Below are 13,205 nucleotides of genomic sequence, written 5' to 3'. Positions count from 1 at the left end.
TATATTGAGATAGAGATATATTTGACTGCTTAATCCAAATGCGAGGACGAGCATTTTGTGAGGACAAAGCAACTCTCCGAATAAGACTTCCCATGGCCTGTCACCCCACCTACTTGGCTCTGGTTGGCGCGTCGGCCCCTGCCGCACCTTCCACTCCGCTATCAGCTCACGGCTTCAATGAACCAATAGCAGCCGACTTTCATATATCTTCCGAATGAAACTCGTCCCTGGCCAGCAGTTGCTGGTGTCAAATAAGCGCCTAGATGTCCACTTGAGCAAGCAAAAAAGAGTGGGATGGGATTTCTGTGTATCTATACCAATAGCGCCGATCCGCCACAAGAGCAATTTTTGAATACGGACGAGTAGCCCCTGCTTCCGACAAAGACTGGATAGTCCAGTCGAATGGTCCCGGTAGAAGCTAGGGCAGGCGTCTCAGGATCAACTCGTCACAACTGTGAAGGATTACCTTCGCCCAAGGTTAGAACTGAGATAGTCTAGCCAGAGTCGCTAAAGACAAGGCAAACCACTATGAAAGCATTCTGTCGACCTTTAGAGACCGCTAGTATTCTGCTCCAACGCCGATTTTACCGTTAGTCAGCGCCCGCTCGGTCATATTTCGTATTGTTCCTATTACCTATTTTAGTTAGTTTGATTGCCCCTATTTTGCCTGTATTTAGTGCAGTATTGCTGCCAGATTCAATGAATCAGACCTTCATATTTGGGTGGTTGGATACCGATTAGTACGTACTGTACGCCGCGACCTCCGACGCTTTCGTTGTTCCTTAGCTCTTCGAGAGCGTGGCCTGAGGAAATACGAGCCTCGGGAATTGCCTCTGTCAGACGATGAGCAATGGATTGTAACCTTTCAGCTCCAACAGTGCTGCTTTTTCCTACAAGATTTGAGAGTACTCTTCCATAGTGCTACTAAAGGACAGAGGTACGAGAAGACCGAAGATACATAAGATTTGAACACCAATAGATCTCTGTCATGAGTAATTGAACAGCAAATCGGAATATACTAAGAGGTGTTCGTCCTTCATAAAACTTGAGCAAGCGACGGTCCGTATCTGCATACGATTCATTCCATAGCATTCAAACCTAGTTTAGGTAGATGTTCTCGGCCGCCTCACATAATTGCGGATAAATGAGTTATGTAACTGTATATGAAGAAGCATTCTTGTCCACAGGTAATGCGAGGAGGTTGGTGTGGGCTAAGGCAAAGAGAGAACCTTCCAGCAAGTCCCACCAACCAATATATCGGTATGCATTTCTGAGTAATAGTACATATGTTGCATGGCAAGGTTGAAACAAACTACGAGCTCTGGCATCATAAACTGGCGCCCTGGCATTAGGGCTAGGAAATTAGTTTGTCTTTCGGAATGAGGTTCCGACTGTAGCTGCGACCAGAGACATTAACTTCTAATCTTGTTGATCTCTATGTTAACACAGTAAAAGCGACAATTTAGTATGTCTGAAAATGTCGAGAGTTCTATAGCTCAGAGAGGCAGACCGGGATTTATCCATAGCCGGTGGCAGGTAAATGCGGGTGTGTTGTAACACTCTGCACTGCTATTCCATGAAAAATAACTCTGATCAAATATATCGCACGCTGGATGTTGGTCCCAGAGCAGCGGTGGAGCTGTAAGCTGTGGTTTCTTCACCCGGAGCAAGATGGCGCGGTTCGATGACAGGGGCTACTATTGTTATGGGTTGATCCCATAACATGCACCGCGTAGCTTACGCGGCTGTGGTCACGTGGTTCCTGCCCCTCTACCTTCTGTCTGCCCCTCCTGATCTGTTCTCTTCTTCAGCGATTCCTTCTTGTACATACGGCACGTTTAGATAGGAAGATCCATCTATTTACGTCCCCTTACAATTTCCTTTACATGCTGGGCAAATGCGGAACTCGAAATATACCTAAGGCGCGTAAAACTAGAGGCGGAGAAAGTAATGCTGATTGTCCTGAACAGGTGAGGGACGCAAATAGCTCTTAGCTTTCGAGAGACACACGAAAGCCTTATAATATCTTTTTCCAAGGACAGCTCCACTATCATGCTCAGTAACTCGATGGGTATTTGGTCAATGCCATAGAATGGCATGAAGTAGTAAGTTAGTAGAAGGTAGGTTAGAAAAGTATAAATCAGGGCCGAGAATATATTATATAGCCGAAGGTCCCTAGTGCGATGGTATTGTCGAGTCCTTGACCAGAGGCTACAGGCCGACACTATCTAGGGTTGTAATTGTCCTGACCTATCCGCGAACCCGAACTGTGTCGCGCGGTAAGGAATTTGAATTAGCAATTCCTATTAGCCAGCCTGGAATCATTGTGTGATTGGCTATTACTTGAGACTAGAGGCTCCACTTCCTAGTACGCGCAAACTCAATCGGAACCTCAAAATTACTACGACCCTCAAAACTTGAGGACAATGGGATGGTGTTCGTCTACATTATTCCAGGTAAGGGTTGAGCAGACCTGCCACAGGACACGATACCGAATAATATCATAGTGATAAGAAAAAGTTTTAATAAAAAAGTCCGCAGGCTCTTCTGTGTTTGAAACAAAGTATTCGCTAAACACATATACACAACGTATAATAAGGGTCCAAACCATCCTTATCCTTTACCAGTTCCTCTAGACAGCCTCCGCGCTTTTCACGGTAAGTTTAAGTTTTATCATCAGTCAAGATAGCGATTGACATTGAAGGATTAGGTGGGAGGGATTCATGTGCGAGGTATGAAGGCTGAAGTGCTTCCAAGATATGAATTTACTCGTGATTACGGTGAGTCAGCACCATTAGATTCAAGTAGGAAGCTTATTCTAATCAAGGCCACAATATTGTAATTATCCATCAGGCTATTAACCAACCTGTATCCAATAAAGTCTGCCCTGAAAGCAAAGGAATATTAGGTAGTAAGGGAGACTTGATAATAGGTGCTTCACCTGGATCTTTTGTCGAGTTATAATACCTAAAGGAGCAGCTTCCTAGATCCAACCATACCAGAAGGGGCTTTATTATATAGTATGGAGTGCGGAATTATTCTACTCCTAATACTACAATATTCAGCGACATTATCGATATCCAGGAGGGTTGAAAAGGAGATGGTAAGATAGTATTATAAAATTTAGTATATAACTAATTCTAGTCCCAGTCCTTGCCGGCTTATATTCTTAAAATGCATCTTTCCATATACCTTCTCAATTATCGTATAGTAATACTTATACCCTTTACTGGGTATAGAACACGACCTATTTTCAAATAGTAGATTCCTTGTATATTATTCCTTTCTTGTCTAGGTATTTATTATTTCTAATCTGCCCTTAGTCATTTACTTCATGCATCAATATCAACATAGTTGAGAATTCCATAATAGTTGTAAGGGGACGTAAATAGATGGATCTTCCTATCTAAACGTGCCGTATGTACAAGAAGGAATCGCTGAAGAAGAGAACAGATCAGGAGGGGCAGACAGAAGGTAGAGGGGCAGGAACCACGTGACCACAGCCGCGTAAGCTACGCGGTGCATGTTATGGGATCAACCCATAACAGAAATTTGTTACAAAGTGCCGCAGCTTATTAACCCTTGTAAGTCATTTGACTACCTCATACCAAGGCAATTCTATTAACAATGATAGATATTTCTTCAAGAGAATACTTTCGCTCATGTGTTTACAGCCCGGCAGAGTTTATAAGAGATCAAAGAGAGCAGTAATGGAGCTTTCGGGAAAAGTTATTTTCCTATAAATCAATCCATAACTACTTTAGCGAGCTGTCAGAGGAGCAGCAAAAGATTCTTGCAAAATATAATAATACCCGAGCCTTACACGCATGTCTTCCATGGTTTTCCCGCCTTTAGACCATCAATTTGATATATGAAGACAGTATTGACAGGCTATTTAGCTGGTTGGCCACCAGCCTGTTCTTTTATTGGAACGATTCGACGCTTATACATCTCGAGACTCTTGTGGAGGTTATAAGATATATAAGACAGCATGGAGTATCTATTCGCAGCTTTAGGGTCTTTGGTTTTAACTCTTATATCTTAACTAAAGACCAAGGATTTCTGAGAAAAATGGCCGATGCGCTGGGCTCCGTGACTAATTTTATGCTTGTTGATAGCACTGGTGTTAAACGTATGGTTTGATTTCATGAGATAGATGTTGTCTCCCTATCTCGAAAGGGACGGACCCACAGAAGAAGCGGGATCGCTGACTAAGATATGAGTAATCACTAGTAACGCACCTTGATGGCGACAACACCTCAATATCAGGCCATGCGTGCAACAACTGGTCTTCTGCACTGCTTAGCTGCAATCCCGCTTCCCTATATACTCCGTGTTGAGCTAGGAAGTTGTTGGCTCAACGTATCAGATCTTGAAGATTTCTGCTTGAGGCACAACAGAAAAATTGGGCATATTTATTTTGAAAATATCTGGGTTTCAGCTAGAAAAGTATATGACTCAGGAGTCTCTCTAAGTACTGGAAACCTTACTGCCCTTGTTAAGAACCTTGCTATTACCCGCAAGTCTGGTGCCCTTCAGCAAATCACGGTCAACAGGAAGGATGACAGTTACTATGAGCACCAAGAAAATCTTGCGCTTGAAGCTACGGTGACTATTCTATAATTTTGGTATATACTTAACGTATTCCCTAATCAAACCCAGTTACAGAGACATCCGTCCTCCTTTATATTTTCCTACTAAGGCCCTTCAACGAAAACGCGTCGTTTCTGCCGGCCCCAGAAATCTAGTGAAGACCCGTCAATATAGTCGTTGAACGCGCCAATAAGAACGCTCAGGGATAAGCTAGAGCATATATAAGTAGGTTTGCTAAGAAGTAAGTACTATACTAGCAACTTAAACAATAATATCTTTTGTACTAGATATCTATAGGCTAAATTGGGGAAGGGAGCCACAGGCCTTAGTAAAAGCAGAGCATTAAATATATTTGCTCTGTAAGTGCGCCATGAATGATTGAGCTACATGTAAAGCTACACCCTCGATTACTATTTAGGGGGTTGTCACATGTATCATGAAGTTGGTTAACGAGATTATCAATGGCTTCTGCCCTACAGATATTTATCAATCCCGCAGTTAGATAGTCAAAGAAGGCAGGTCAGCAGATTACTAAGGAACAAAATGCAGATTGACTAGACTATTACTTTCATAAAATATCCAGATATTTATTATACTAGTTAGCCTACGTGGATAAGTCCAGCTGTGACAAGAGGGCAGGGTTTCGGCGAACCAGAGATAATAGTATTAGCATGATGGTAGCAACATTTCTACCCTTCTCGTTCCAAGCCGGCCACCAAAACACGAGGGGAAACAATTGAGGTCGACCTTGTCGCGTAGCCGTGTACTTCGGCCTTGAGTTAATAGAAGGTCTAACATGCCAAATTAGTCGCCTTCTATTACTGTGGTAATCCCGGTTTGTTAATTAGCAAGGTTGACGGCAGTAACTTCCAAGGGCTTTATGCAGCAGCAGTCACACCATCACCTTCAAGCCAGCCCAAATTATAACAGTAAAGAAGATCCGCAAACCAATAATTCTAAGGAACGTTATTCCCTAGCGGAGGAATCTGATGCTAAGGTAGAAGGGCGCCCGCAGAAAAGATATTAATAAAACCTATGCTTGAAAGACACTACTTGGAACATGTTAGCTTTGCCTATTTATACCAAGGGCTATATAGGTGCATCCCCAACCCTATCTAGAGTTAGCTTTCTTATGTCAGCCGTATATGACCGCTAGTCATATATGAGACTTTCCTATTCAGGATATCGGAATAACAACCTCCGATTACCAAGACTTATGCAGAGTTTTCTGCTATTTCCACGGTTCAAAAGTTATATCTCATCTAGTTGCTTTATCGGGCTAGATTACTTATTATTTTCTGTGTATTTAAACCACCGTTTGCAGCTAGATTGAGAGAATAAGACCTTTATCTTTTTATATTCCTAGTGTTTGATGCCAGTAATTACGCCTAGACCGTGACGCTCAATATCTTACTTATTCCAGTATACAATGACACAGTTAGCGGGGCGCTGGAAACGGCCCCTCATTGAAGGGGGTTGGAGCATTTGGAACAGGTGGGTTCTTGCAATGAGAAGGGGACGGAGGAGTAGCTGTACCGCGCTTCTTTGTATACTACTTAGCCTAAAGTAAAAATAAAGGAAATATGGCCTTTGTTGTTTGATAGAGAACAAGGGGCCTACTACATGATGCAGTGTCTGTTTTGTTACCCCTTTACAGGTTTTGCGCTAGGTAGTCTGAAGCTGAAAGTACATTGGTCCAAGTAATTATATATACAAAGCCCCGTAGCTTTAACATCAAGATTGCTCAAGATTGCAACAAGCTCAGGCCCTCCGTGGTGACTCACTGTTTTCCCTGATGTATGATTGAGAACTCACCCGGTGTGTAGCTAGTGAGCGCGGCGTGCGTATAGCGGGCCCCTAAAGCTAGAGATGAAGATGGTGAAGAAGAGACCGTGTAAAACGTCAATCTAACCTATAGACTTAACTGTCTTATATTGACCTCTGGCCGGATTTAAGGATAGGATATTCCCACCACCAGGACTTGATTGGACTTGATTACTTGCTGCATAAGCATGAACCCTGTAGTGATAGGTAGGTACTGTAGATGAAAGCCTATTCAATATGCTGAGAAATCGGATACTGGCAAGTCGCCCACCCCTATTGATCAGCACACTCTAACCAACACCAGCCACCTCAAGCAACTCCAACTGTTCATTGCCCGCCCCCCTAAGCTCAACAGTATCATGCTTGCTAACAATATGAGGAACGGCCGGGGTCCAGAGTCATATTCCGGATCTGCGGGGTCATGGTCGAGATGAAGGATATTGATATATCCAAATGGCCCCTTGGTATACTCCTGTGGATGCATAGTCCTCGCTTCTCCAGGCTCCCGACAAAGAAGGATAGAGCGAAGACATTGCTCATCAATCATAAGACAATAGCCCAGTCGCGGCGAGTCATCTCTTTCTCCAAACCCATGTCGCAAAAGCCAGTTTCGATGTTGCTGTCGGACAACCTCAACATCCACATTGTCAAGTGTCTCTCGGTCTTCGATAACAACATTACGATATCCTTCTCTTATGATTCTGTCTGGCTCAGGTTCTGAGGCAAGATCAACATAGGCTTCGAAGTACCGATTCAGTTTGGCAAGCCCGGTAGCCCAGACTTCTTCCGAGGTATAGGTTGTTCGGTAAATAAAGTATCCCCACGGCCAGGCTCGGTCGGTAAATGCATAACGCTGAAGAAACTGCTGACTGGCAGCAATGCTAGATCTATGACTCCACCATGATTTTTGTTGAAAGCGTGTTTTCCTTTGTTCAAGTGTTTCATTGGGGGGGGGGGAAATCTGGCGATGTCCAGGGCTCTAACCACGACTTGTGGTGTGTCGACCGTACGACCTGCCTATTTAGGATATCGGATTGACGACCTCCAATCACCGAGGTTTATGCAGAAATTTTCTGCTATTGCCACCGTTCAAAAGTTATATCTCTTCTAGTTGCTGTTTCCGGCTAGATTGCTGATTATTATCTGTGTATTTAAACCACCGTTTGCAGCTAGATTGAGAAATCAGACCTTCATTCTTTCAGATGATTAGTGGTTGATGTCGAGTAATTTACACCTAGGCTGACGCTCATATGGTGAAACAAGGAGCCGTTTCGATCTGGCGAGCTGTTTCGGTCTGGCGCTGTCAAGCACGTATGCGAGGGAAGGACTACTCCGGACATGGTGATCTTGTTTTTCCAACGAGTCAAGGTGTGCGCGGGCAATCTTCCAGTTCTACCGGTAAACAAGGAGGGGCATTTTCGTTGGTGATCGATTAGTGTGAGCTACGGAGGTGGCTACTAGTGTCAAGTCTGGTCATGTGACCAATATCTGCTGTGAACAAATATATTGAAGGTCTTGTTCTTTCTAGCTACAGTTTTTAGTTACAATTTATAGCTTTTCAGGGGCTATGAAAAGGGGTTCTCAATATGCTGAATATGGTTATACGACTCGATATAATCATACGATATGACCCGTCGAACGAGGGGCTGGATATTGATTAGTAAGGAGAGGGTCTCCTCCGGTTGTCAATTAGGGGCTCTTTAGTGTAAGGAACGAGGACAAATAGATATCGTATTATCAAGAATACGACGAGTGAGGACGAAGGCGGAGGTCCGGAGGACCCCGCGCGGTCAGAAGTTGAGTGGGTGCTGTCGCGGTGCCCGGCTGAGGGCTAGCCAGCTTTACCATGGCACGACTTAGCAATCTCAGCAACATTTGGGTTAACAGGGAATTGAGTGATAAGATTGTCATATGATATGCTGGTCTGGAAGGGTCTCCGCAAAAGAGAAACACGGTGCGTAACTATCAGCTGCTCGCCAGAGCCGTCCACGCAGTAGCCAACGACCACATACAAGCCACCACTTGATAAACCAACTCTCCGGCGGCCCGTGCTGAATGCAAATGGGCTCCAGGAGAAAACTCGTATTTGCGGCGCATGACCAGTCTGCCATGTAGATTGTAGATTTGTGCCACAGCTTCCTCGACATCTGGACCGTATTCCCTTCGAGCCCACCGTTTCAGCCAGTCATTTGGGACTTGAGAACCTTGGAAGGAAGAAATGTCATATGCCATATCGAGGAAGAAGGTCATGGGGACTTCCTGGTAATTCTGAGCAAAAGGGTGACTGCGAATGACGGAGGAGCTTTGGGTAACTTTAATTTATCTACCCCTTCAAGTCTTGGACATTAACAACCCAGATTTCACGCGCCTGACGCTGGTCAGCAATGTGCATCTGCTCCCACGGCTTGGCAAGCTGGTTGGTGCTGATCCAGTCGTAGCTACGAGGGTCTCCAACATAACCGAGATGGTAGTATACTCCCGCGCCTGCGTCCCGCTATGTCTCTTCTGCTATGGGAACCCGGAGAAGGTTACCAAAGTTATCGTCAGTGCACATCAGTGTGGTCAATTCTGATACTTTCATGCCCGCTTCCCAGTATTTGCCGACTTCCTGGTAGAATAAACTTTCAACGAAGCCCGAGCAGCGGAATCGACCAACCTTGTAAAGAGACCAGGTCTGGCCTACTTCTTCAAGCGGCTTAGTGACATAGTCCTGAATCATGCCTTGTTGGACGAGCAAGCCATCGTGTAGGGAGACTCCCAATTCTTAGAGCGCTCTACCCCCTCCTCCATAAACTGGGTCACGTTATCTCTGTTCTCACTCCAGTCCTAGTTCTCCGCCAGCATAATCTGCTGCTCATGGTACGACCACGTCATCTGTTCATGGTGGCTCGTGCCCATGATGATCTCGTATCCTTTGCGAGCGGTCCATTCTTGTGGTCGTCGAGATAGAACGCATTGTATTGCTTCATCCCCGGCCAAAAATAGTTCGTTTTCAGCTGAAGCAGTAATTCAATAGAAGTTCATGGAACTCGCTCGCGAAGACGCCACCAGTAGGGCTTCTCAGCCACTTGCTTTCCGACCACTTGATGAGCTCCTATTCATCATTGATAAAGATCCCGCGGTACTTGTCGACGGCGAGGCTTGGACTCGATCGCCTGAACCTAGGTAGATTGTCTCCTTGGTCTTAATGGGAACATCCGCCCACCAGCACCAAGGCGACACACCGATCATCTCAGAGATGCCACAGAGTCCATAGATCGTGCCGCGCCGGCTGCTCCTGCGATGATAGGCACGCCGTCGTACCTGGCACGAAGAAGCGTGGCGTTCTGGTGAACGGTCCCGTTGACACCGACGACACGGCCAAAATCCAGGGCTAGGTCGTCTACAGCGAGCGCCACGCACTTGTACTCGTCGGCTGCTACCAGGATGTTGACTGGTGAGCCGTTGCTCTTTGCTAGGACCGGGCCGCTATCGAATGTGACGGCCTGGCATTATGTCAATTGGAGAAGGAAGAAAAAAGCTGCGTAGCCTAGACGAGGAATGAGCATCATTGAGATGCAAAATTATGCCTTCGATGATGCTGGGAAGAAACGACCCGTGAGATAGATACACCCGGCTTTATACCCTCAGCCTTATTTGGAAATTCACCTTGCTCCGCAACACTTCCTTTTGTCGCTGAGCGAGGATAGGAAGTTATTCACCCGATCATACTACCCAATAGAAGGAAACTTGGCCACGGTGGAGGTGGATAACGAAACTCCCACCATTGCGATGTGAAAGATATTCAGCCTCACTTATTTGAACCCTGCAGACGCCACAACTCGGGGTATTCCATGCGGGGTTTGGCCGATCCTCGTATTCAGGGTAAAGAACTACAGGGGGTGTGTTGAAATGACTTCATCATGCAGATGCCTAGAAGAAGATAACTGATGAACGTTCTATATGAGAGATACTAACGTATTTTTGACATCTTGCCCCCAATTCCATGTTGGTCCCCTGGTGACAGTGTACGAACAAGAACTGTCGTCGGAATGCAATACCCCGATGTCGTCCAGGTCAACAACCTTCCAAGGCCTGACGAGCTCCTAGAGTCGGACAAAGAAGTAGCCGTCAGTGCCAGATTATTCGGTGTATGGGGCAGCCCTACACCTTGCGGCTCAGGCTGAACACACGTGGAAATGTTTATGGTAGAGTTATGACAATTGGATTGGAGGTGCTGATGGAGAGGGAAGCGGTTGAATTAGGAAGTTGTGGGTAGTATGGGGATGTTCGACGACGGGGTATCGGCCTTCTTGATCTGGCACAAGGCGCCAATTCACAAGATAATGATATTCTCTAATGGATTATTACAAAAAATAATCATTTTCCACCACGCGCTTTTCATTTTCGGGTTTATTCTTGCGGGTGGGTATGGTGGTGAGTCGATTTGGGTTGCTGTGGTATTTTTGGCGGTGGTTGTTACGAGGTAGATCCGCGCGAGAAACGACCAAGTCGGGTTCATATATGTAAAACGGAACAAGCACTGGGAAAACATCACAGAGCGTCAAGTCAGTCGAAGTTAAAGCTCGGAAAGCTCAGCTATACAAATCTTCCATATTCGATCCGGATATTATATTGGTATCCCTGTCGCTCTACCTAGCACCTAAATTACAGGACTCGGCTAGCACCAACGAAACCATCCAGAATTTTCCAAAGGCTGCTGACAAGCACATCAGACCGCTACCAGATAGGATTGAATAGCTTAGCACTCGGAGAGAGGCTCAGAGTAGATACAGTAGTCGCTAGGACCATCACCGATCTCCTCGGGCTATTATACATTCATTAGCTTCCGAATCGACAAATTGCAGCTAGGGAGGGTATGGTAGGTCTAGGTACTCACCTCCTCGTCGTTGTTATCGGTACCCTTATACTCAGAGCAGATGGTCTTGACATCGGTAGCGCAGGTGGCGCTGTCGATAGTAGCAGTGTCGCCGTAGTTGCTGTTGATGCCGACGAGGTACTTGCCCTCGACAGCGGTAATACCCTCAAGGACAATGTGACGCTCGTACATGGAGTCGCAGTTTCCGCAGGAGCGGTAGAGCTTGCCAAAGTCGTAGACAGTAAAGTCGGACACGGTAACGGTACCACCACCGTTGTGTTGAATGACCTTGTCTTCGGCGCCTTGGGCTCCACCACCAATGACGTTGAAGGGACCTTCGCCGGTCTTCAGGGAGAGGGCATCTGTTCATTTATGTCAATATTCAGTCATGGTTCAGGTTGACGAGTGATGGAATAGAAGGGAGTCAGGGGACATACCCTCGCAAACAGCCTCCCACCAAACGTTCTCAATAGTACAAGAGCCCTCGCAGTGAACACCCTCGGTCTGATCAGCTCCAATAATGGCGTTCTTGAGGGTACCGCCGTCCTTAACAATGAAGACAGCGTCAGAGTCGCCGCCCTCGCTCTGGCCGGAGCAGTCAACGCCACGGCCGTAGGTCTTCATGCCACCGTCAAAGACCTCGCCGGAGATCTCCTGGGTCTCATCGAAGGTGACGGTGCCCTGGGACTCGGGGATGGGGAAGGTGTAGCGCTTGGAGAGCTTGCTGGAGGCGGGGTGCGAGCGGGCGCCGTGCGTGGCCAGCACGCTGGTCGCCAGGGAGAGAAGCAGGCCGTTCTTGATGAACATGTTGTACAGGGTACTATGTAAGGTATAGAATACAAAGAAGGGAAGGCAAGAAAGAAAGTGTCGATGATACCGGATCAACGTTGGTATTTGGAATTGGAATCGGATGCTTTGCGAAAGATCCGGCAGGTGCAGCCTCTTTATAGCTCTTTCCTCACTCTATTTCGAAGCTCGAGAAGCGTTGGATCTCAACTGCCGTGGTACTTGGCACGTTTCAACCCAGGTCCATAAATGAACCCATTAAGAGCGATCAGCAGCCAAGAGGACCACAAGAGGACTAGCAGAGGGTGGCAACGGTATTGCATGGACTGTGGCTTGCAGCAGCTTTACAGCTCCCCTGCCGATCCCTTGGTGCCAAAGCTTGAGGACGCTCATCCTCGCTCGCGCAGCCTCGCAGGGCTTGACGAGCGGTGGTCTACGGAGTCATATCCGATGATAGCTGGGTTTGCACGCCCCGAGTCAGACTCAGACGCGTGGCATGCTTGGCAGCCTCCGCTTCGTTTATGGAGGGCAAATCTTTTCTCTACTGGGGAGAGACTACCGAGCCGTCGATCGACTTCCTTGATGTGTCAGTTACCGGTTGGGGAAAAAGACCGACGCGCTCTGTTTCAGGCCGACGTTGGCTTCAAGTTGCAGATTCGAGAATCATCAATGCTTTCCTGGTAGCTTGGGGGGCAGTTTCTAACCTTCTCACGTCTAATGTTGTACTTCGTATAACATACTCCATTACTCTTCACCACTGAGGCAAGCTAGGCAACAGATACGAACAGATACGAAAACCCCCGTTCGTAAAAGTCGGCGGAGCAAAAAGTGGGCCCTATCGTGGCTGTGCAGTCAGATCGTGTCTCGCATTTATTACATAAACGAGCCATAATCCCTGTTCACAATCAACTGCTCCATTGACCTCAAACACTCGTCCTTAGGGCAACAAATAAGGGACACACATCCAGTCAAAAAAGTCGGGACTCGGTTATGAACCATGCACAAACGTGCCACGCTTGGTACCCATATCTCGCAGTGTCTCACCAGCCCCTTGTTAGTTTGCTACAGATCTTCATTCTTCAGAGAACCAGGAGATGTCTTCGGTTAACTCGGCTGGTGCCCTACATGTCGGTTCATCGTCTGT

The 13,205-nt window shown here is 46.5% G+C and overlaps 2 protein-coding genes across 2 annotated transcripts; both read right to left on the bottom strand.

Moving 5' to 3' along the window:
* Positions 1 to 8,740: 8,740 nt before the first annotated feature.
* BDV17DRAFT_295747 (uncharacterized protein) lies at positions 8,741 to 9,136 on the bottom strand (the record flags this gene model as incomplete). Its single annotated transcript, XM_073763135.1, has 2 exons — positions 8,741 to 8,901; positions 8,950 to 9,136. 2 exons carry the CDS (start codon positions 9,134 to 9,136, stop codon positions 8,741 to 8,743), a joined length of 348 nt encoding a protein of 115 aa, XP_073610952.1.
* Positions 9,137 to 9,644: 508 nt separating this feature from the next.
* BDV17DRAFT_295746 (pectate lyase) lies at positions 9,645 to 12,082 on the bottom strand (the record flags this gene model as incomplete). The annotated part of the gene is made up of 3 exons (XM_073763134.1): positions 9,645 to 9,902; positions 11,297 to 11,637; positions 11,713 to 12,082. 3 exons carry the CDS (start codon positions 12,080 to 12,082, stop codon positions 9,645 to 9,647), a joined length of 969 nt encoding a protein of 322 aa, XP_073610951.1.
* Between the last annotated feature and the right edge of the window lie 1,123 nt (positions 12,083 to 13,205).

This window comes from Aspergillus undulatus, assembly GCF_047715775.1.
Source record: "Aspergillus undulatus strain CBS 261.88 unplaced genomic scaffold BDV17scaffold_74, whole genome shotgun sequence".
Classification (NCBI taxonomy): domain Eukaryota; kingdom Fungi; phylum Ascomycota; class Eurotiomycetes; order Eurotiales; family Aspergillaceae; genus Aspergillus; species Aspergillus undulatus.
This window is presented reverse-complemented; position numbering and strand designations above follow the sequence as displayed.